The sequence below is a fragment of the Fundulus heteroclitus genome, chromosome 8 (genome assembly GCF_011125445.2).
Source record: "Fundulus heteroclitus isolate FHET01 chromosome 8, MU-UCD_Fhet_4.1, whole genome shotgun sequence".
Classification (NCBI taxonomy): domain Eukaryota; kingdom Metazoa; phylum Chordata; class Actinopteri; order Cyprinodontiformes; family Fundulidae; genus Fundulus; species Fundulus heteroclitus.
This window is the reverse complement of record NC_046368.1, coordinates 17955414-17979935: the sequence shown is the minus strand read 5'-3', so window position 1 is coordinate 17979935 and position 24522 is coordinate 17955414. Positions and strand designations below refer to the sequence as shown.

The following is a 24522-nucleotide window of genomic DNA, read 5'->3' as shown; positions in this document are numbered from 1 at the left end:
AAGGTATGACCAGAAGCTGGGCATAAAGAAGGAAGACAGCAGGTTGGATTATGAATACAAAGTACTTGAAAGAATCTAGAATCTAAAGCACTTTCAAGAAAAGAAAACACATTTTTCTCATCAGTGTTTGTTTAAACTGAGGATTAAGAATGTGTTCTACAAGAATTTCTAAAGAGGTATGAAGATCCTGAAGGGCCCGCGGACCCGTGTGATTTTATTTTTTTTGCTTGTTACATGCAACTCATCATCTGCATCCAAATATCAGTTTCCTGTGGTCACAGCTTGTAGTAAAACCTCCCTACTACGGCAAAAAAAATAGCTCCTCAAGACCAAAGATCCAAGTCTGCAGCATTGCACTGTTGAAACGTCAGTTGCAATATCATGTTAAGCCAAGCAAAGCTCAGAAAAAAGGGCTCCAGCTGAGTGTGCTTATGGATATAAGAGTCTGACAGGTGTTTGAGGACAGCCACACCGTCTCCATCAGACTAAAGTGAAACATGCCCAGGGCAAAACCACACACCATATCTGTCAGGTGGTGTTTGCCCAAGAGCACCCGAGACATGCCCACCAGGAAGGCCCACAGCACCAGCAGGATGCGCAGGGGCACGGCCAGCACCAGGTGAGACAGCAGGAATTTGGAGACCATGGCGGCCCGGCTGGCGTGGGCCGCGGGGAACGCGTACACGTCCATGGCGACGCAGTCCAGGAAGCCCGGCGTCATCTCCCACGGACCCCTGCGCTTCACCAGTCTCTGGACTCCAGCCACGGTCATGACGTCAAGAAGGAGGGCTGTGAGAGCATATAAGATAGAGAGTGTAAGAATATAAAGTTGTCATTAGGAGACTATACCAATGCAGGAAAGCCTTTTAAAGATTTGCAGTTCAGTAATGTGTCGACTCAAGGAGTTGCTAGTTTACATACACGTTACTGGCAGTAAATTTGCAAAAGAAGTATACGTTAGTTTCTAAAGCATCCCTAAACATCCGTCGTTTATTTACAATGTTTTATTTTTACTGTTTCCTGCTAAAAATGCGTGAGTGAATACGTTTAAGATTCTCTGTGATAAATGGAACTGAGGTTTGCTGTAAATTTGCAACGTTAACTGCAAAAAAACGGAGGAATTGAAGGAAATATAGACTGAAAACTTGACCTTGCGTTACTAATGCATCACCATATGCTTGTCGCTGCTTTAAAGCGGAACAACAAAAAAAAAAGAATCTTCCTCTGACAAACATTTGGTCATGAATGACTGGAAACCATTCTCAGGTGGGGGCGTCGTGTTTCCATATCCACAAAGACACTCAAAGCGATATCTTTTTACGCCCACCACTACGCTTAGATGTAGTGCGCATTCACCGAGGTAATCCTGGCCAGCTTCAGTCAAACTACGACATATCTTACTTGACATTTTGGGCAAAAAGGGAGTCAATCGTAACGCCTTCTTATGGTTGCTTTTTGTAACATTCAGCACTTAAAGAAAATAAATCCCTTATGTGGTGATATTAAGATTATTCTTATTTAGTGTCTCTCTCACTGTGTATACAATTTCTGGTCATTGAACAATGTAGCAGTCCAGGCTTGAGTGTTCAAGCGCGCTGCAAAAAGGAAACTAAAAGTGAGTAAAATTGTTTTGAAATTTGCATATTTTTCCTTGATTTGAGCAGGTAAATAAGACTATTTGCCAATGGAATGAGTATTTTTACCCCTAAAATAAGATAATTAGATATCCTGCATTTGAAATAAGACAATGGAGATGTATTGCTCTTGTATTAAGTCCTATATTATTATTCCATTGGCAAATAGTCTTATTTATCTGCTCAAATCAAGAAAAATACACTGATTTCAAGAACATTTTACTTACTTTTAGTTCCCTTTTTTGCCGTACATAAGCTTTGATATGTTGTACAACGTCCTGTTTACGCCTCCTGTTAACAGCTGCAGCAGTGTTCCTGCTGCTTTTTTTAAAGCACTCTTAATCTGCGTCCATTTTTCATCATTTCGAGGTGTTGCAATCCTGCTGAGTCTGAAAACAACTCGAAGTAAATGTGCAAACAGATATCCTGGTGACTAAGAATAACTGGTGTGGCATACAATATTACCAAGCAACATTTGCTCCAAGTTCACATGCCAGAGATTTGTAGAGGCTTTTTATACCTCCGTGACGGTCCCAAAAATAGTCGTGTCCCTGTTGCTATCTCCAACTTCCCGTCTGCCATCTTCATACACTTCATGTCAACTGTTTGACAAACGGGTTTTGGTGAGCTGATTCATCCTACCTTTATACACATGTTGCATTCTGCCTCCGCTCTTGTTACCGTTTCTTTCAGTATAAAACGAATCCTGAGTGACGCTGTCGTGTTCACGGAAAATACGAGAGACATATACAAAAAGCGACGAAGGTGAAAATGTGGCAGGTGTCTGGAAGGTCAGTCACAGTCTGACAAACCTCAGGATCTCAGAAGAGCCGAGCAGTGACAAACGTTAGCTGGCAACACGAGAACTGAGATGTATGCAAACTGTTGGGTATTTTTAATAAAACAAATCTTCCAAGGAAGCCTTAAAATATTATGAGGGCTGCTTGAAATACCCCCCCCCCTCCCCCACCCCACCCAGTTTTCCGGTGCCATTATTCCAGGAAAGTGACGCTTGCCTTCACAGCTACCTTTACATGGACTAAAGTAAAATAAAAATGCGTCATGCAAATTAGCCAATCGGAACATTGTTATCGGATTAAGCTCAAACGGAATGAAATTGTTTTCCGAATAAGGGAAGGTGGGTTATACCGATCGATAATCCGATTGACATGCATTTAAACATCAGTTATTCCGAATGTGGCAAACTTACCCGAGTGTGCATGTGCGCCCAACGTAAACGTGACATATTTCCGCGTTGTTGGGTGGCGGAAATACGTCGGGAAACAAAACTGTCAGGGTTACAGTTACAACCTTTCTATTCAAAACATTAAAAGAGCTGGAAATTGTTATTCATTCAGTAACGTTTCAACCATAATTAGAACCTGATGCAAGTCCAGCCTGGGCACTCTGAAGACAAACAAACTCGTATAATACTGCTTTGTTTGCTATTTTTTTTATTATTAGTCAGCAAAGACAGAATCGTCTAAGCATGTCAGGGTGGTTCTACTCTGAATAAAGCCAGGTGCACATACACGCACATTATGATTGGATTAATTAATCGTGTGCCCACATAAAAAAATGGTACAATCTGATTGTTTTTTGCTTTTTAATCCAAATACATTTCAATCCGATCGCGAAATGTTGTGCATGTAAACATAGCTTGTGCCTTTCCCCATATGGGGTCGCTCTAGAGCAGCATGATATCAAAAACGAGCAGTTGCTGTCACCATGCAGATTAGGTGCTAAAAGAGCCACTTAATCTCATCAGAAGTGATTGCACTCTGCCTCACATCGCCGCTCATTAGACGGGTTTGTTTACTGGACAGGAGTGCCGCAGTCAAAGGTAGGTACTTCCTGGAGGGGGCGGGGTGATGGCCGTTCTATATAGAACCCGGTAATGAAACACTGGTTATCAAGGACAAGGAGTGGCTGAATTTACGATGATTACTCTGACATAAAAACAATAAAGACCAGGTTTTTTTTTAACAATGCCTACCCTACAAACAACCGTGTATATTCTTGGAGTAGCCACTCTCCAACTTCTCAACTGGACTTTTTAGTCATCATTCGGATCACACCCAGTCCACATTAAAACACGGTGGGAGCAAAATTATTCTGTGGTGCAGCTTTTCTTGCGCAGTGTCGGGGACGCTGGCTACAGTTGAGGAGCAATCCTAAAAGAAAAGCCTGTTAGATGCAGCTTAATATTTGAAACTGGGGCAGAGTTCACCTTCCAGCAGGACAACAACCCAAAGCATACAGCCAGAGCTTCAAAGAAATGGCTTTAATCAAAGCATATTCATGTGTTAGAATGGCCCAGTCAAAGTGCAGACCTTAATCTAATTGAGAATCTGTAGCAAGACTTGGTTTTTAGAGACCCTCTTAATTATGTCTGCCTGAGCTTGATCAAATAGGCAAAAAAGGAAAGGGCAAAAATTGCAGCCTCTGAAAGATAGCTGCTGGAGACATCGAGCTCCAAAGATTTCCAGTTGGAATTGCAGTGCAAGGGTAGGTGAGGGGCGCTGAATACAAATGTATTTTATGCTTTTCCTCCCACTCCACCATTCTGCACTACCTTGTGTTGGTCTATCACATAAAATTCCAATAAAATGCAATGATGGGGAGAACGGTTATACAGGTATAATTGATTCTGCAAGACACTGTGCCTGCAGGACTTCTGAAAAAGGCAAGCAGCTTCCGGATGTTTATATGTCTAAATACTTAAATTAACCTTTAAACTGGAATATATTAAGAAAACATCAAACTGTGATGTGCGAAAAAGCATAACCTTTTCAAATAAACTGATCTGCAGCGCCTGTTACGTTTTTTACACACGTGACTTGATTATAATACGTGCAAATAAGGCACTTGAAATTTTTACAGACATTTAAAAAAAACTGAATAAAAACATCATCGTTCGCCAAAGCTAAACCTACGTGTAACTGATAATACGTAGGGAGCCGCTGCATATAAAGGACACTTTCTGACTGCATATGTAGACATTTCCAGTCAATGTGTGGCATTAGTTTTAAAACAACACGAATGGAAAGAAAATGCATTGTATATAATTAAATAAATCCTGACATGGTGTGCTACTTGTCTGTGTATGAAATAAAAAAAATGTTAGTCACAGCTAAATATGATTTCACCACCACCTGTTGTGTACGCCTGAGGATTTTCTCCAGGAAAAAAAACCAAAAAAACCCAAACAACAAATAATGAACAAGCTTTAGCGGTCAAACAATACCCCAAACACAGTGCTACAGTGTCCCAAATCCAGAGATTTACTTGCTTCCAATCAGTTCCAACATGGCCTCAGCAAGTAGATTTGTAATACTTTTTTTTTATGATTAATCCGTATTTCCTGCTGAGACTGTGCATTTTCCTTCGCACATGTAAAACCACACAAACATGTCTGAATGATTCTGAAAAGTTGTGGCTTTGCTGAAGTTTTTTTTTTTAAACAATGATTACTTTCAAAAGCAAAACAGTCCATATGTAACTTACTAATTATAAAAGACTGCAAACAGGTTTTTACTGTTCAGGCCTAATATGTTCGGTCTGGACAGTTTTGCTCTGCTGGATCAAAATGAAGCCATGCATCAATAAAATATAAAATATTTAAACAAAGTTGCACACAAGGCCCAGCATCAACTGTTTTGCTGTAACTGGAAAAATATCACCTAATTTTCAACTTGATATTAATTACGGGTTCCAAAACAGTTGGAATTTGTGGATGTTTAGATCCTTGATGTCCTGTCGGATGGTACAAACTAAAATAGGCACATTGCAAGACGTCAATAGCCCTGACTTATACTTTTTTTTTTTGGTAATGTCGGTAGAATATTGGATTTTATTTGACCTTTGTTTTGAGCCTTATCCAGAGGAAAAACATTAATATTTTTTTCAGCCATTTGAGTCTTTTTTTTCCATGTGTAGCTCTTTAAAAACTGTAAAAACAAAGCTAAAGTTGCAAAGTATTAATGTGTTTGAGGCAAACGTCTTGATACTTGATAAACTCGTAATTCTTTAACAGTTAAACGGAGGGGTCCCTATCTTTTGAGCACACATATCTCTGTTGATTCAGAAATTCCTAATGTGTAATTGAGAAACTTCATTTCAGATTTTTAATGTCTTTACCCAAGCAGGCTTTCACACTGTGAGTAAAATGACAAAATAACAAAAACATGGGATGCTCCTTTCACACGTGATCATATCTATAGTTATACAGCTGGAACTTGTATTAAAGGAATGAAAATGTTTTGAGCATGTCATAGACAGTGTCACGGTCAAATACTAATACCCCTTAAACTTATTAACATGTTGTTACCACAAACCTCAATGTATTTCAATGGGAATTTGACACAATGTGTCAAAAGCGTCGAAGTTATCACGGCACACTGTTCAATCCATCATTTGAATAAAAAGAGCACGCCAGAGCCGTAAACCTGCTAAAACATGACTGGCCTGATCAGGCAAACAGAAGCAATGTTCCCTTAAGCAGCCAACGGGACCAGGGTAACTCTGGAGGAGCTGCAGAGTACCACGGTTCAGGTCTAAGAATCTAATGACAATTATTAGTCGTGCACTCCACAAATCATGGCCTTCATAGGAGAAGGGCAAGTGGAAGCCAAGGTTGGAAGAGGTGCTGTAGTCAGATAAGACCATTCCCATGGTGCAATATGGCCACAGAACCATGCTGTGGGATGCTTTTCCTCAGCATGGGCAGGCTGGTTAGACTTGATAAGAAGCTCTAGGTGCAGGTAGATATGGGGGAATCCCTTAAGAAACCCTGCTAGAGGCTGCAGTATATGAAAATCTGTGGAAAGCACACTTTTAAGATAATTTTTTTTAATACCAATAAAAAATGTTTTATCTCACAATGTGAAAAAGCTAAGCGGTATGAACTCATTTAGAACATGCTATATCCTTTTTCTTATAATCTTTGAAAAGGTATCGAGCTTAAGTACTGTAAATATCCTTGTTTTTCATTAAATTACCGCCTATCAACAATCTATTTTAGTCATTTGTAAAGTTTAAATAGCATTTTTAATTATTGCTCCCAGTGGGACGATCAGCATCATTATGAGTTTACCATTGCTTTCAACTGAAAGCATGACAAATACAGAACAGTTCAGTGCCTTATAATTACAGCTCAAGAGACTGTTTTGTTCTGGTTTTATGAAACCATGACGTAAGATGTATAACCGATTCTAGATATTTTTGACAATATTTAGGCAATCTGAAGGATTTTAGTAGAAATAAAAATCGAGACAAAATTAAAAAAAGGCGACGAAATAAGGTGGGAGAATGTGCATGTGCATCAAATTGACGCGCAAATAATGTTTCCATGGACTAGAAGCTGGTAAATTCAATGTGGCATTTACCCAGCAGCAGATTGACCAGGACCTCCTGACCAGCCAGAGTGTTGCTCCGTGTCAGACATACGATAGTGCCAATGATCCACGTGATGCCGTGCCCCGTGAGCGCCAGCAGGGCCACCATGGACCGGCAGCCTCCCCAGGAGGACGACGTGGAAGCGCACACCCCCATGCGCTTGGACAGGCAGATGTCAATGGCGAGGAGGGAGTTCATCGCTATCCCCTTGAAGGAAGGGTTCAGCTGCATGCAGTCTTCCTCTGGCATCTTGGTGGACTCTCTCCTGTCCTTGCTGCCGCCGTCGGTAGGTTCTTCGTTCTTCTGGATGGCTTGGGGCTTGGGTTGAGCCGCGCGTTTAGGCGCGCCGCGGCTCTCCGGGGGTCCGCAGCCACCTCGGAGGGGCTGATGGTTGAGAGACATGAACTCGGGTCTGCTCAGGACGCTGTTTCTCTCCCGCGCCCTGGATCTCCCGTTGTACGCCGACGGCATGTTTGGTCTGAACTGAGTTTTCCTTTGAGGGCACAATAACCGATTGATCTCAGGAAAGTAATTCAGGTGGTGCAAGTTCACCACCACGTTGAAATGTCCCGGAATAACAGCCGTCCTCCACCCCCCTCCGGTGGCCTTAATAGCTATATTTAGTGTCTGGAGAATGCGCGATCATGTCCATGTTGTTTATATCATGCAGACAGGCCGAAGCGCAGCTACTGAATGGCATCAGCTTCCAGCCAATCCCGTGACACCAGACCTACAGCATGGACACAAAAATATCAACATGAGCATTGCAGCAAGCCGTAACAAAAAGCTCAGCGTAAAATGTGCAAGTAACGCGCAAGATGTGTCGTTGTGGTCTCACCCGCCCCTGCATCCCTAGAGGCTCCCCGCATATTCCATCACACCTCTCACATCCAGTGAAGCGAATCGCCCGGATTCTATGTGGCAAAAAAAACCCGAGAGAGCGTCAAGAAAAGACGAAGACAAGGAAGCTGTGTTCGTTCTGCACCTGGTGCATCTGCGCAGATTTGACGTAGTTTACGCACAATCACAATTCAAAGCCGGTGCTGCGCTCTGACGCAAAGCGGAGTTCTCCAGGGTGCTTAAAAAGACAGCCCAATAATAGCCCAATCTATTATGGAGCTCCAAAAGCACCACGGCTCTGTGAAAACAACTTGGAAAATTACATCAAATATTTAAAGGGTTAAATAATTTAAATATATAACAGATAAAGACATGTTTTTTATTTAAGGAATCAAAACCTTTCTTTTTTTAAAGCATTATTATGTTAATTATTTCACTGTTTTTTTTTATCATTTCTTCATTAGTTTATGGCATCTCTTAGCTACCAATTAAAAACAGTGGGCGTGACTAACAACGCTATGGACAAGATGCACTTAATGAGTCACAATGACAGTTATACTTCAGGCTAGACTGCTACACTAAAGGAATCATTTACTAACCACTGAAATTATCATATAGTATTTTAAATCATAAAACCTCGAATTTTAATTAATGAATGTCTGAGTTTGTTATTGTTTCAGTAAAGGAGTGCTTAGATACTTTGGGAGCCATACATTTACTATTTTAAGTTTTATTTAAAATGTGAATTACTTATGTTCTTTTTAATTTATTTAAAATATTTTGGTTCTCCTTTCACACCCAGTAATTTATAGGAATTTCTAATAGCATTAAAATTATAAAGGCAACCCACACCAAAGTGTAAATTAAGTCTATGGCTCAAATTGTCCAGGCTCGTAGGAGCAACATTTGACAAAATATGCTTATTAATAGTAAGTGGGCACACTAGCAGAACTGAAAACATTTCCTAAAAAAAACTTTTAAGAAAACTTTTTCTTAAAAAAAGAAATTGGCATTTCAGAATACACTCAATATGCACCACATTTTTGCCTAATAATTCAGCAAACCAATTAGCTCTGTATTTGATCCTCGTTAATATCAACCCATCTCCCATGGCCCATCCATTTTGCACATCTTTATCCTTTACAGTGCTTTGCAAAATAATTCCTACCCTCTCAAATGTTTCACATTTTGTCACGTTGCCCTTTATGGCAAGGCGAGAGCCATTGTTTAAAGAAAGGCCACAATAGGGGAGAAAGGGAATATGTAGAAGAAGGTGCTGTGATGTCAATAATAATTAACTTTTTGGCCTACATACAAAGCTCTGTATATGGGGAAAAAACGAGTACAGCACATACAGCACAAATTGCATTAATTTGCCACAATTGCCCAGCTATAGTCTACATCTAAATACAATGGAGACAGAGAATGAGGTTTTTCCTACACCAGAAACAATAGGCAAAAATGTGTCTAGGTAAAAAATGTGGTCCAGTCAAGCTTACCCCAAAAGACGATTGGAGCTGTATGATCATTTAAATCCCATATAAAACAGGTTTCTAGGGTTATTGCCAAAATTAGAAACATCATCAGATCATCTACCATTACCATATAACATAGAAAGGACTCCTGGATCAATGTGTGCTTCTGTGGCCTTTTGTGTCTCTGCTCTGTCTTCTCTAACCCCCAGTCGGTCGCGGCAGATGACCGTTCACACTGAGCCTGGTTGAGAGTTTTCCTTCCTGTTAAAGGGGGGTTTTTCCTCTCCACCTTCGCTACATGCATGCTCCGTGTGAAGAATAGCTGCAAAGCCACTGTGTCCACTGCGGCTACACGCACTTTCAGGAAGAGTGAATGCTGCTTGTCAAAGACTCATTTGAATCTATCGGGTTTCCCTAGCTAGGAAACGTTTTGACCCGTCTATCTGGATGATTTGATTGAATTTGACTTTGTAGTGTGCCTTGAGAATGGCACGTGTTGTGAATTGGTTCTATATAAATGAATGAAGTATAAATTGAATTTACTGTAATTGCAGTGGAAGGTGCTTCTGCAAAGTATTGATTCAGAAAGGGGGTGGGTGGGGGTTATTTCCATATAAAGAAAACTCATTAAAAAAACAATAAAATAGAAGCACGTTTGTTGATTTAACGTGGAAAAATACTTTTAGATTGCTGTATACGTCATGTGATACTGATTCGGATGGTAAAATAAAATTTATCGTAAAAAAACGGTCCAGTGTCCAGCGAATTGCTTAATCTCTCACTGCCTACGTTTCCCAGCGTGCTGAGCGTTCAAGGCGGAAGTGTCGTCGTGGAGACGCTTATAAAGATGCTTCTCCGGCGGCGCTGCGAGGCGAGCAGCGGGGTGAACCTGCCGCTGGTGCGATGGGACGGTGACAGAGACCTGACAGCTCGCTCAGGAAGCTCCTCAGAGCCGCACACCAACCCGCGATGGGAGCCCGCGGCCGGCTCGCCTCAACGACGTGACAATATGCATTGTTTTAGTAGCGCTGTCGTTCTTTTGTTGTTTTCATTTTTCACCTTGGACTTTTTTTTTGTATTATTATGAATTAAATATGCAACTGGAGCGAAAAGTTGACACGGCGGCGTCCTTCGGAGGTCGCGGCGATCCGTCTTAAATTGTGCCGGGGATGGCTCGCCTCTCCCGGCGGGACGGTCGTTGCAGCCGCCGCCGCTATGGAAGAGAATAGCGGGAGGGGATAACGGAATTACCTCTGAGAGACCGAGAGAACTGTGAGAGTCACCGCCTTGCTCTCGTATGCTCCGGAATCCCACACCGCTGAGGACGCTGGATATTTCACACTCTATCGCTTTATAGGTAGACCTATTAATTTTTTATTTTTTTTTTTGCATGCTGTTTTTCTTTTTTTTAATCGGCTATAAATAGACAAAAGGTCCCGCACGAACCCTTAATCCGACACACAGCTGTCTCAGATCGTTAAATCACATTTCCATGAGGGACCGGGAGCACAGATCAGTACATACGGACACGTACATGTGCTCCAGACAGGCTCTTCATTTATTACTGATCCGCTACGACGTCCTTTGATCATGATCCGCGTCACCGGCTGGACGTACGGGCTCCTCTTCCTGGGGATTATCTTCCGATCAATTATACAAAAGGAAATCCGACTCCAAGATGTAACATTATAGCAGGCCCGGTTCTTTTAATAATTTAGTTCAGCACTATCACCAGCCTAACGACCCCCACCCATAAATAAATAAAAATATATAGGCTATATACTGTATATATATGGGCCTATATCTAGATCCCCCCCCCCCCCCCACCACCTTTAAATGCAATCGCTTGCATTGTGTGTCGACAGCACGCAGCTATCAGTGCACTCATCAGAAAAAAAAAAAAAGTTGTGATGCCCAACTTCTGCAAGTCAGGTTGCGTTTTCGCACCGGAAAGCATGCGCTCTGCAGCCGCGGAGCGTTTCTATTGGCCCATCTTCCTCCTACTGTGACAGTACTGGATCAACGCATGGCATTTTTCCCCCTCCACTCTTGACATATAAAGGCGTTTTTTTTGGGGGGGGAGTTCGCAGACAGTTTTCTTGGGGGGGAGGAAGGGGGAGAAAGGAGCATGTAGGTCCAAACTTATGGTGATTCTTCCTGCTGTTTCCATGCGTATTTCTTCTCCTCCTCCTCCTCCTCCTCCTCATCCTTCTCCAGAGCTTTGGGCGATTTTGTGGATTGTGTTCCAATTCAGTGCGATGGGCTGCATCCAGAGCATCAAGTGTAAGCCCAAGAGTTTCCGAGACAGCGTCATCGTCCTGGAGCTGAACACGTCCATCGACCCCAAGCCCACCAGCATCGACGAGACGTCCAGCGTGGTCCTGCGCTACCGGACGCCGCACTTCCGAGCTCACGCGCGGCTCCTGGTGCCGCCCATGGCGGCCAAAGAGACGTGGACCATCGGCTGGATCCAGGCGTGTAACCACATGGAGTTCTACAACACCTACGTGGACAAAGGGATGTGAGTATACACCGGGCTCCTTTGGCGTGTCTGATCAGTGTGTGTGCTGGGGGAGAATAAATATGAAATAAAATCAAATAAAACCTCTTAACGGATCAACAAAGCAACATCAAAAAACAGCTTTTGCCCATATTATCAAAGTTGTATTGATACGTTCCTAATTAATTTATTAATGTTTGTTTTTTAAATCAATTTATCTGTCATATTTTATATAAAACAAATAAGTTTATCTATAGATAACAGGTGTTATTCTTATGTAAGGTGAACATATTAGAAAATCAACATAATGTTTTTTTTAAACTTATTTTCTGTGTTTTTGATTGACGAAAAGAGAGTTTTATTTTGAAGCCATTATTCCAAGTCAGATTAAAACATGAAATCATAGGGAAAGTGTCTCATTCTAAGTTTAAGGGATTTTTATTTATTTATTTATTTATTTTTTGGCCGGCGGTTTAAATTTTAAGTTTAAGTTTAGCCTTGCAGAAAAACTTTAAATCGGTTTTACATTTTCAAAGTCGTAAAACACAGAGAGAGGAAAACAACCGAAAGAGTCAAGAGTCCAGCTGTCAAGAGAGAAACCTTTTTTTTTTCTTCTTCTTTTTTCAGTTTTTAGTTTGATTTCCTGTTTTTGTGCGAGGAGTAATGCAGAAATTACACGGCAGGGGAAATGTTACTCAGAAGTGAAACTCTCGCAGCATCTGGGTTACACAAGAACACCTGAGAGGTTTTTTTTTTTGCATCGCCTGAGGAGAATGGCTAACGTTTCTAAAAAGCCTAAGTACGGCGTCGTCTTTTCTACTGCTTCCTCTGTGTCACACACACGCAGGCCTCATCTTATTTACTGTACGCGGTGGGAACCCACACGCTGATCAGAACACGCTTTATCCGTCAAGAAGAGGATGTCTGAGCTCTGCAGCACTAAGATTAGAACCAGACACCCCCGCCCCTGTGTATGACCCAACCTTCCCCCCCCTTCCCCTTAATAAGGCCTCTGTTTCAGCGTATGAGTAAAGGTTGAACCAGTGGGTATCTACATCAGCGTGTGTGAGACAGAGGGATGGAACATGGGAGGCTTTGGTCATTATGAATCAGCTTATCAGTGCCATAACAATGCTACATTTGTCACCCAACATGCTGGTGTATCTGAATATCATCAGAAAGTTTGTCCATGTCATGAATTTATTTAAAAAAGTGAAGCTTTTTTCTTATCACATAGATACATTAGACATAGAAAGGTAGTTTTCAGGTGTTTATTTTAATGTTAATTGTGACAATAATGGCTTATACCTGATGAAAACGTAAGTTTCTGTTTCTCAGAAAGTTAGAATATGACATCAAAGTGATAAAATAAGGATTTCCAAAAATGTCAGCCATGCACTGTACTATATCTCTGTATAACCCCCCCCCCCCTCCATTCAGTGTGGCATGGAGATGATCAGCCTGTGGCTCTGCCTGAAAAACCCGGGTGGCTTTAATAGTTGTCTTTCACTCAGCTGCATTGTTGGGTCTGCTGTCTCTCACCTCCCTCTTGATGATGATGACCTTATAGATTCTTTTCTGGGTTTAGGTAAAGCTAGTCCACTGAGCCGTTAACCATGAGATACCACGCAGTCATTAAAGCAGGTGTTGGCCCTTTTGGCGCCGTGGGCAGGTGCCAAGCCCTGCTGGAAAAATGAAATCCCCTTTTTCATAAAGCTTGCCTGTAGAAGGAAGCAGGGCGTTTTCTAAAATGCCCAGGTAGATGACTTTGCTGACTTGACTTTGGGACTTGATACATCAGCAGATGGCATGGCTCTCCAAACCATCACTGACTGTATGGTATTTTTATTTATTTTTTTATTTTTTTTTACACTGCACCAAAAGCAACTTGGATTCTATGCCTCTCGGCTCTGCCTCTGAAGCCTCGATTTTCAGATCAAATGCAAAATTTACTGTCACATGAAACAGACCTTTGAGTCACATTTAGTCCTTTGGGTAAGACTGTTCTGACTTTTCTTGTTCAGGAATGGCTCATCACAAAGAATACAACAGTTTTATTCCATGTGCCAGATATGTCACTCTTAAAGCCTGACTCCACAAGCCCGTGCCTTGTGTATCTCCTCCAACCTTTTGAATGGGCTTAGCTTCACTAATTCAATAGCTGAACGCATTCCCTTTTATTTCCTACAACACTTTCTTCCACTTTCCAGACACTCTGCTGGAAGCTGCAATAATTAACAATGACGGAAATAAATGCGTAAAAATAGATCACTAGGTGTTCAATGAATCCAAACATTTTGGTATTTTGGATTCTAACTTTGAAATGAACAGCTTAACTTATTGATGACGCTCCAGGTGGTGCAGTTGGTAGCAGTGTGGCTTTGTACCATGAAGATCTTGAATTTGAACTCCAGCCTGGAGTGTGTCTGCATGGAGTTTGCACATTTTTGCCAAGCATGTGTGGGTTCTCTCTGGGTACTTCAGGTTCTTCCCACAGTCCAAAAACATGACTGATTGGGTTAACTGGTTACTCCAAAGGGCCCACTGGCTAGAGTGTTTGTGTAAGTCTGTAGGATGTCTTTCCCTGTGATGAAGGGGGGCTTGTCCAGGATGTACCCCAATGAAAATAAGAGTATATCAACAATAGATGGATGACAGTCAAAATTATTAACATGCACCTGTACATTTATGTAAACGGTATGTGCAGGAGCAATTTTTGTGTTTTTTGTTTACTAACCTATTTGTGCCACTAGGCTTTACTTTTTGCGTTTGAGAATCATCGTGCATGAAGTAGGATAGGTGTTGGTTGGAAGGATCAGTCTGTGAGGGCTGCACCGTTGATGATTTGTCTTGGATGGTGTTGGTCATGAAGGGCTGTGGAGAAGCAAATCCGGGCAATGATGAGCCAAAAAAATAAAAATGCAATACAATTTTATTAATAACTGATCGACTCTGCTTCTCCTTGAGCTCCCCAGGATCATCCAGCATAGGCCTAGCCTCTACAGTTTTAGTGAAAAAGTTTTGTCACGCCGACATCACGCCATTTGAAGGTGAAGATGATATTATAAACACATTACCAAGTTGGCATATGCAATTACCAAAGGCTCAAACCGACCCCATATAACATCTCATCTTCTATTTACAAGTTACTTAAGATGCAGGAGATGAATCCTCGCCTCTGGAATCTCCTGCCAAGCAGTCTCTTTGGTGGTGATAAAGGCCCAGCAACGCTGTAATCGTGCAGAACAGCTGAGCGTGGTGATATGGATAATTTCTCTGTTGGCTTTGGCCGATGCCCTCAGAATTCTGTGCACATTCATCACTCCCATGCGCACCCCAGGGCTGTTGTGAGGCACAGTTTAGTTGGCGTCGACGGATTGCGTGCACCTATTAGCAGGCAAGCGCGCACTAGCATGAATGCAGAAATGAAGCAAGCGGAAGAAACCGATGTTTAGAGCTCACCCGTTATCATATATTTGAGTAAATTACACAGAAAAAGTCTTCAGTTTTCCTGGCACACACACACACACACACACATATATATAGATAAGAAAGGCGTGTGGTTTAGTCCGGAAAGGCTTACAGCACCTGTTGGAGACCGTTGTGTTAAAAAGGAGGCCCGTGAAGGAACAAACAGGAAGTGAGTCGTACATCTGCGGTGGTTTCCACACTCATGATGCCAGCGCATGAGTGGCTGGAGCCACGTTTTACCTGTGCACACCGCATGCAGCTTCTTCCTGTCTATGTTAGCATGATCAGGGACGAGCTGCAGAATTAAAGCGAAATATTTTTTCAATGCATCACGTGCGAAGGAGTCAATGCCCCGCTGCACTCTCTGCATTTATTGGCAGCAGCTGTTTTGAATGTTTTACTGATTTTTTACATCCGTTTCTTGAAATGTTAAAATTGGCAGACATCTGCTTTACTTAAATAGCGTTGCTTTCTGGTCTTTCCCATTTTCAAGAGTGGCTAAAAGAAAATCGGCCTCCGTGCCATGTGTTATAACACAGGAAGAAGAATTGAAATAACTTGTTTGACTAATTACATGTTCTTTCACAGTAGTAAACCTTAAAAGTTTTATTGTTTTACAAAAAATACTTTAGTTGCATTCTTATTTAATACAAATTGTAGGCGTATTACTGATTTTGCCACATGTGATTTTAATCTAGTTGTATTCGTTTCAATTTTTCTGTGTGAGTTTATGCCACTGCAATAACAGATTCATTGATTTAACAAAGCTTTTTGCAGATCTTCCCAAACAAAAAATGAAAGTACCTGTATATAAATTTGGTAATGTAAATCAGAGCGCGATTCCAGGTTAAACATGGAGCGAGTTGCGTGGCTGTTGAGCACACTGCTTCTCATCCGCTCTGCTGATCCTCTAAATCAGAGAACGAAAGGTAATCTGTTATCACACCACAGACAGAAAATCAATGCTGGACAGAACAGAGGTACTAAGTCACTTACGTTGTTCTTTGTCACCTGCTGTATGTGTCAAAGTATTTCATCACTGTATTGTACTTTAAGTCACTCGGAGGAAAACCAGAACCGTTAAGCTGTCGGGCTTTGAGTCAGTTTGGTGCTTTCTCTCTGCAGGGATTAGAAGAAATACTTGCCAAGAATGAAATAAGTTATCACTTCAAAAGACAATAAGGGCAAGCTTTTTTTTTTTTTTTTTTTTACATAAAATATGTTTCGGTTGGCAGTTTAAGTCATATTTAAACCTTTTGGACAAAGTTTCCATTGCTGCCCTTTCATTTAACTGCATCATCATCACAATGTTCAGATTGTGTGCCCATTTAAAAAAAAAAAAAAAAGCTAGACCTACAAAGGATCATATTGTGCAGTTGTTACACTTCTCCCTTCCGCCAAGCTCAGAAACTTGTTGAAAGACCACAAAGTGACCCTGCCAAAAATATTTAAAATCAATATCAATCTCAACATGACATGACTCTTCAGCTCAAACCACCAATAACAGACCAGTCAATAGACTGGACTGGCCATCTACACACAGACTGTTTAGAAAACAGCTGCGCTGTAGTTTCTTCAGAAATTTAGTATAAATTAACTGGAGTGTCGATGTTGTTCAAACTCTGCCACCCTGCATCAAGATTCCATCCTTCCCTATCCATCATTTAAAACGCTCTCTAAATTTGGCTTCCTGATAAGATCAAGATCATTTCAACTGAAGGATTACTCCTAAGAGTCAGGTCTCTTGGAGTGCAAGGGCCGCTCCTGCGGGCCTTCTTCCACTCTGTGGTGACTTCAGCCATCTTCTATGGTGTGGTTTGTAGCAGCAGCTTATCTATAGCTGAGAGGAAGTGGCTGGATAAACCCATTAGTTGGGCCAGTTCTGTCCTGGGATGCCCCCTGGTCATGGTGGTGTGAGACAAATTAGCTGTAAAACATAACTAAAAATAAGTAAAAATGTCTTGAAATTAGTGCATTTGTCCTTGATTTGAGCAGGTAAATAAGATTATCTGTTAATGGAATGAGCATTCGTACCCCTAAAATCAGATAACGAGATCTACTGCACTTGAAATAAGATGATGGAGATGAGTTGTTCCTATTTTGATTGCAAAAACCTTTTTACGTTGGCAAATCGTCTTATTTACCTGCTCAAATCAAGGATAAATCCACTCATTTCAAGAAAACTTTTGTTGTTTTTAGTTCCGAATTTGCAGTGTGTATAAGAACCGTAACCCGAACAGTAGTCGGCTTAGGCCCAGGGTAAGAAAATATAATATCACTGATGGACAATGTCTCCCACCCCATGCATGGAGCTGTTGCAGAGCCGGAGAGCTCTTTCAGTGATAGACTGCTGCACCCCAGATGCTCAAAGGAGCGCTTCTGCAAGTTCTTCATCCCAGCTGCTCCTACACTTCATAATACCTACTGCTCACAACAAACTCATTAAGTCCTTACAACATGCTAATGGTTGCATGGGTTCTGATCCAATCATGGATCATTTATAATGTTTTGCAGATGCTAATGTCCTATTGCACACATATTAGCTACTCTAGGGTGTTGCTAGTATAATCATGCGTCACATCCTTCTGTAAATTGGCTGCTATATTTCCTCTGTTTAACTTGTATATAGTGCAATATTTACTATTTATTTTCATTTTTACTTTTGCCTTTCCGATAAGTTCATTTTCTGCTGCTTTAGAAGTTAACATTAAGTTTAGCATGTATTTTCATTACTGACCTATAATATGTATCTCTGTCTATGTGTTTTTGCCACTGTCACGCATGAATTTCCCCATTGCGAGACAGTAAAGGTATTTCTTATCTGACCTTATCTTAGAAGTTCCAGTAAACGCCGAGATGTGCTGATCAGAGACTTGTGACCGATTTGCGGTTTTTTTAAAGTTTCGTCTTGTCTGCTCTGATTTTGTCTGACCTGGTTTAATGTTAAAAACTGTAGTTTCAGACGTTAAAAGGAGCAACCATTAAATGTGGCTTTACTGATTTAGAACAAAGACAAAATGATTTGGAGTCAACATTTTAAACTCTCTTTAGCATCCCATACTAGTGGTGAGCATGGGCGTCGAATTATGTTACAAAATCGAGGCACAATCTGGGAAAAAGTTTAACCAACAGCGTTTTGGGAGGCTGTTAAATGTTTGATGTTTTTTTTGTCACTTTCTGTTGTTTGCTGAATTGAAAAGCTGATTTAAAGCGATAACAAGTTTAGCTGAAAAATACTAACCTGACTCTGGCATGCGGTTTCTACGAATGGGGGGCGTCATTGCAACAGGATGTGTTTCACCAAGTGTCGTTATTGCAGGCCAGGCCCGAATATCGCAAATCTGTGCCAAGTTGTCTGCTGTACTTTATCTGATTTACAGTAAGAAACTCACAGGTGGTATTAAAATGTAGCAGCAACCCGAATCTGTCAGATGGCACACGGTGATTAGATTTATTTTTGTTTTTGGTGGAAAAAAATGGTACAGCAAAAAAACAGGAATTTGTTCCCCTCTTTGAAAAATGGCAGAGCAGCTCCTTTTTTCAGCCCCCTATGGCGATTAGCACGATTAGCATGGTTAGCTTTACCAGCTGTAAATATTTGTCTCCACTTGAATTCTGCAGAGATTTTCCAAAAGGCTGACAATGGTTACAAATACAGTAGATTAAATTAAAGAAAGTGGATTAAAAGCTCAAAAGGATAAAACAGAGCAAACTTTGCCGTTCACCTTCCTGTGATCTGCTGCAGTCTGGTGGATCACTGCTCCTTCAGCAGTTTGACAAAATATTTGTTCTCTAGCTAATATTTAACTTTCATATAGGACGTTTTCCTGAATACGTTATAACCAAAACTGCAAAGGGGCAAAAATAACTGCTAATACTCTGTATTAGCAGTCTGAATAAACAGCCAACATGTCTTTGTAGGAAATAGTTTCCTTTTAAATTGCTTTTTACACCTTGTACTCTCTCTGGCTTAATTTTTTTTAAAACATTTACTTTACAAATGACCTGATTCTGGTAGATTTCTTGGGCCATCTCTAAATATGAGTTGTGAACCATAAAGTTTTAAAATAAGACCTCCCTGGTTTCAAACACCGTAAGAGGATTGCAGGTAAATTTAACATGGCATTTATAGAGTATAGTTTACAAACTTTCAACTTGAATTAATCCAAAGAAAAGCGACCAGTTCCCTTTTTTAAATCCTCATTTGCAGTGTTGTATAAAGTACTGAAATCTCAAAGTCAAGTAAAGTATAAGTACCTCTCTAAAATATGACTTTGGTAAAAGTCCAAGTCACTGACTGAAATGTTACTTGAGTAAAAGTCTTAAAGTATCTGAAATGTCTTGTACTTAAGTATGACAATTACTGTAAAAATAAAACAAAGCAAATGCAGTTTGAATGACATTTTTTAGATTTTGGTAAACTTAGAAAGTCAAATTCACTTAAAATAACAAACAACCAAGTGCAGGAGAGATTTAGACCAAGTTTAAATAGAAAATACAACCTTTTTGTAAGCTTTCAGTTTTTCTTCTTCAAGTAAGATCAGTGCTATGCACTTTAAAAATGTACACAACCAAGTGCAGGCAAAATTTAGATCAGGGGGTGTATACTAAGAACATGGTTTAGTTACTCTTTTTGTAACGAGTAACTAAAGCAAACATTGAAAATGTATTGAAGTAAAAGTATGCAATTAAGTTCAGAAATATAGTGAAGTAAAAGTAAAAGTTATCAAAAAATTTTATACTCGAGAAAAGTATAAAGTACTCCAAAATATACTTAAGTACAGTAGTGAAGTATTTTTACTTCGTTACTATACAACACTGCTCATTTGTGTCTCCTTCTCCAACATCCAGGTCAAGTTGGGAGCTTCCCGACCTGCGAGACGGGAAGATCCAGGCCATCAGCGACTCGGATGGCGTCAACTACCCGTGGTACGGCAACACGACAGAGACCTGCACGGTGGTGGGGCCCACCAAGAAGGACAGCAAGTTCACAGTCAGCATGAACGACAATTTTTACCCCAGCGTCACCTGGGGAGTACCGGTCAGCGACAGCAACGTGCCTCTGCTCAGCAGCATCCAACGTGACCAGAGCTTTACCACCTGGCTGGTCGCCATCAACCAAGCCACCTCAGAGACAGTGGTCCTGCGGACAATCCGCTGGAGGATGCAGCTTCACATTCAGGTGGACCCGGAGAAGCCTCTGGGTCAGCGGGCCGTCTTAAAGGAGCCCGTGGCCCAGGAGCAGCCTCAGATACTGGGCAAGAACGAGCCCATCCCCCCCAACGCCATGGTGAAGCCCAACGCCAATGACGCCCAGGTGCTTATGTGGCGGCCAAAGAAAGGTGATCCCGTGGTGGTCATCCCGTCTAAATACTGACCCGCTCCTCCGACCAGACCGGCCTTTTGTTTTCCGGCTCCATCTCATCTCTTATCTATATATATATATATTTTTTTTACTTTTCACTCTCCGTATTTCACAACCTCTCAGTGCTTTAATCCATTTGTAACGCTCCTTTTTCCTGCGTTTTTTTTGCCTCTATAATCCTCTCCTGCGTTGGTGAAGAAACACTGACAGGACACGGGGAAAAAAGGGGGGCAGGTGAAAACCACGGCAGAGGAAAAGGGGCCAGACGTTCCTTTGCGAGAAGAAATTTACCGCGATTGACTGCAACCATTCTACCTTCAAACATATAGGTCGGGTCTCACTGTGCTGAAATGCAAAAATGAACAAAAAGCAGTGTTTTAGTTTTAGTTTTAACGCTGTGGCTGTCTGAGCCAGCTGACTGTGACTGTGGGAGAGGTTAAGCAGCGCCTGATCATGTCTGCGCACACGCTGTGTACCAATACCAGTGGTATTTTTTTTTTTAAACTTATTATTATTATTATTTATAGGCTGGAAGAGAGTGCATTCACTTGTGTTTTATGTCGTTTGGTTATATACATGACAAATTTGCAAAGAGTGACTTCGATTTTAGTCATTTTTTTAAAGGAATTCTAGACATTCAATCCATGCTGCCTTAAGTTTACATCGCTTTCCACTGCAAACGTTTTTCGCCTTAAAACAAAAAAAAAAAAAAGTGCAATGCAGTTTATTCAGTTGTTTGTCCAAAAATCTTCCAGACTCTCGGTGCTGGCACGTGTGGGTTTAGGACCGGAAGCGGAGCACGGGCGGGAAAACCGGGTTTCAGTTTAGAATCCGTCAGGGCTGGTGAAGATCCGACATCTAGCGCCAGGCGTTAGGAGCAGAAACTGTTATACAATCAAACTAACTCGGCGCGTTGCGTTTCGAGGGCGTTATGCAACACGAGGGACGCTCTGTGAAGTCTTCGTTATTACCAAGCACTGTAAACTACAAGAACATCTGGAGAAGAATCAAGTAAAAGCACAGTTGACCTCATTTTTAGTCACTTTATTCTGCTGGTAGGTTATTGTAGGAAAGGCTGCATCGCTCCATCTCAGGGCCTTCATTTTCCTCCCCTGCCTTGTTTTTGTCCATCTTCTCTCCCAAACTTCTTCTTGCCACTTTAGTTGTGTCCATGGCTTACGCCGGACATAAATCAACGCATCCTTTTTATATTCCGTCGTTATTGAGAGACTCTTCTCCAACAGTGTCTTCCACCTCCCCTTTCCCACTTTTTTTTCTCTCTCCGCCATGGAGGCTGAAAAGCAAACAGGAAGCGGGCGCGTTTAATGCCGACCGCTCGGCTGGCATATAGATGACCCACTTCTCTTCTCTGCCAGTCGCAGCTCTCGCTGCACGCGGGGCCTGTCCCCCCCCCTTCCTTTTACCGCCAGCCAGAGCAGCGCAGGCACACATGCATGACTAAAGAGCTCTGGACAGCTAAATATCAGGGCCCACCAACCCAACGCTCACTTGTCGAGAAGACTTCAAAATTAAAGCTGGAATTGACATCAGGAATTTTCACCCTCCTTCAAGCCAAAGACAGATTATTGTTTTCTTTCTAAATTTTTGTCCCGCCAGACACGCTGAAAACGTGTAAGGCGTACTCGTTTGTATATCCAACTTCAGATTTGAATGCAAACCTTGGTGAAAATTGAATGAAAACCGTGACATTTGCATCATATCAGTATTGTAGATCTGAAGCTACCATCAGAAAATGGAACGTTGCACTGGTATTGCCCCCCCCCCCCAAAATAAAATAAAATTGTACCACCGCCTTTTAAGCTTAACAGTTAGGCCATTTTATCTCATTTGCATTATATGCAAAAATAGAAGCATAGCTTCCTTTATCTTAAAGCTGGACTACGGCTAGTATATCATGCCTCTGCCCGACAACAGCTGGGAGAGGCTTTACCCCACCCACCCTGTGACCCAGAACAGGATAAAGCGGGTATTAAAAAATATATAATTTTGTTTGGGATGAATGAACATTTCTGAAAACCTCACGGAAATTGTTTTTGTGGGTTAACGGTGTGGGATAACTATCTCTGACGGCCCCTGCAGAAAAGCGCACTAACAGTCAAATCATACGGCAGGCCTGAGGGATCACATCCATCCGCGGATTTAAGGCCAAAGAAAGGGAAAGGTGAGGATTTTTTTTAAGGGAGGTTCTGTTACCTACTTGTTTTTTTTTTATTTAGCATAAATCCAGATTAGTTGGTCCCCGATCCTGAAGCTAACAGGGAACAGGGGCCAAGACCAAAGCGGACATCTACGGTCTCAAAGCGGCTCTGATCTCAAAGACAGCATGGTGCGTTCCACCACGGCCATTTTGTGAACCTTTAAACTAGCTAGCATGTTTGCATTGAGCCACTGTGTGAAAAGAAGCAGAGGGTGATATGCTTAGTAATATAGGTAGGAGCTGTTGCGCCATCAATGGTCTTCCTGTGTGAAACACATACTGAGACCGGAACAGCTACTTTGTTTTCAGTCAGAATTACTATACTATAAATACTATAGCGGCTTAAACAGACACTATTTTATTTGTTTTTTACACTGCCTCACTTCTCTTTTCAGTGGGCACTCTGACCACAAAGGCTTAACTTGTTCCGTTCTCGGTGTGCGTTTCACAAAGGAAGGTTCTAAGGGCTGCGCTGCGTCCTACTTCTATTTCCTGTGTAACTAATCATTGTCCTTTTTGTAAATAACCACGTTGTGCAAATGTGACAACAATTTAAAGGCCCTTAAAATACAGTTGGTGTAAATCGCTGTGACCTTTTTTTCAGATTAGAGTTATTTTATAACTGTGGAAGTCTGCTTTGGTCTGTGGCATGTCTCAGACCAGCCGTTTGCTTTGTCTTCCGGGACAGACACTAATTTGGGTTTCTACTAAACGAAGACACCGAGAGACTCATCTGCTGAGATGAGATATTGTCTGCTGATAATTTTTTTTTTTACCAGAACCTGACTTAAAAAAAAAAAAAAAAAAAAAAAAACCTGAACTTTCCCTTTAATGATTTCTAAATTGGCTGTCACCCGTGCTTGGCTTCAGACGGCCACGGTCCCCCGGCTGAGTCACAGGGCACCGTTCGCGAAGACGCGAAGGGGAAGGGAGGCTACCGGGGCGACGGCTGTCACATTTAGATATGCAGTGACACACTTTCTGAAGCCCTCTCCGGGCTGAACGCACCAGCTGAACTGGGCCGGCTCGAGTCGCGGCTCAGGCTCAAAGGAGGTCAAACGGTAAAGGGCCGCCCACAGTCAGAGGAACGAACGCGAAGCCGGAGACAAACCGAATCCTTCCAGAAAACACGTGCTAGGTTTTGAGAGCAACCTGGATGCAAGTGGAACGTTCTTCACAGTCAGTTTGTTTTAAAAGCTCTTCTAACTTCATCCTATCGTCCTGCTGAACGGGGGACTCGTTATTTTATAGGCTTCCTTGAAGATCCTAGCCGGACATCATGTAGCAGAAGTACTGTAACAACTGCTGCCATTGTCTCTCCACAACTCCCTCTCCCTCTCACACGCACGGTGCAGCTAAGGTTATGTCCTTGTCATAAAGCAGGGGTTGAGCTAACCCACCACAGCACACAGCCTCCCCCCCCCCCTGAGGCGAAAGCAGCCGGCCGGGTGCGGTATCTGATTGTCACTGCGGTGTCACATTGGCAGCGTGTGCTCATTTAGGGGGCCTGCACGTGGCTCAAGCAAGCGACTACAGGCACGGGCAAACAGAGCAATAAGCACAAACCCAACGGCTCACTAAATTTTAGGCAGTGACGCGCAGCCTGTACCTCCAGTTTGTTT

The 24522-nt window shown here is 41.9% G+C and overlaps 2 protein-coding genes across 4 annotated transcripts; one reads left to right on the top strand and one right to left on the bottom strand.

Moving 5' to 3' along the window:
- Positions 1–217: 217 nt before the first annotated feature.
- Positions 218–8067, bottom strand: LOC105930686 (inactive phospholipid phosphatase 7). Its single transcript, XM_012869014.3, has 3 exons — positions 7870–8067; positions 7022–7761; positions 218–789 (listed from the first exon to the last, which is right to left on the bottom strand). The coding sequence occupies exons 2-3, from the start codon at positions 7500–7502 to the stop codon at positions 401–403; spliced, it is 870 nt and encodes a 289-aa protein (XP_012724468.2). The 5' UTR covers positions 7503–7761; positions 7870–8067; the 3' UTR covers positions 218–400.
- Positions 7234–22466, top strand: fam78ab (family with sequence similarity 78 member Ab). Of its 3 annotated transcripts, none has more exons than XM_021319676.2 (3): positions 7234–7317; positions 11564–11867; positions 20169–22466. In XM_021319676.2, the coding sequence occupies exons 2-3, from the start codon at positions 11605–11607 to the stop codon at positions 20692–20694; spliced, it is 789 nt and encodes a 262-aa protein (XP_021175351.2). In that variant the 5' UTR covers positions 7234–7317; positions 11564–11604; the 3' UTR covers positions 20695–22466. The 3 variants fall into 3 exon arrangements, with proteins under 3 accessions (XP_021175351.2, XP_012724447.2, XP_035996116.1); XM_012868993.3 differs by lacking the exon at positions 7234–7317 and adding an exon at positions 10595–10703; XM_036140223.1 differs by lacking the exon at positions 7234–7317 and having other exon boundaries at positions 11173–11867.
- The last annotated feature ends 2056 nt before the right edge of the window (positions 22467–24522 follow it).

Excerpts from the sequence above, each read along its gene's own strand:
- LOC105930686 (XM_012869014.3), bottom strand. The coding sequence starts at position 7,502 with ATGCCGTCGGCGTACAACGGGAGATCCAGGGCGCGGGAGAGAAACAGC. Across the intron at positions 790-7,021 it reads CCTGGTCAATCTGCTGCTGG|CCCTCCTTCTTGACGTCATG; the intron begins GTAAATGCCACA and ends ATGCTCTCACAG.
- fam78ab (XM_036140223.1), top strand. The coding sequence starts at position 11,491 with ATGGTGATTCTTCCTGCTGTTTCCATGCGTATTTCTTCTCCTCCTCCT. Across the intron at positions 11,868-20,168 it reads ACCTACGTGGACAAAGGGAT|GTCAAGTTGGGAGCTTCCCG; the intron begins GTGAGTATACAC and ends TCCAACATCCAG.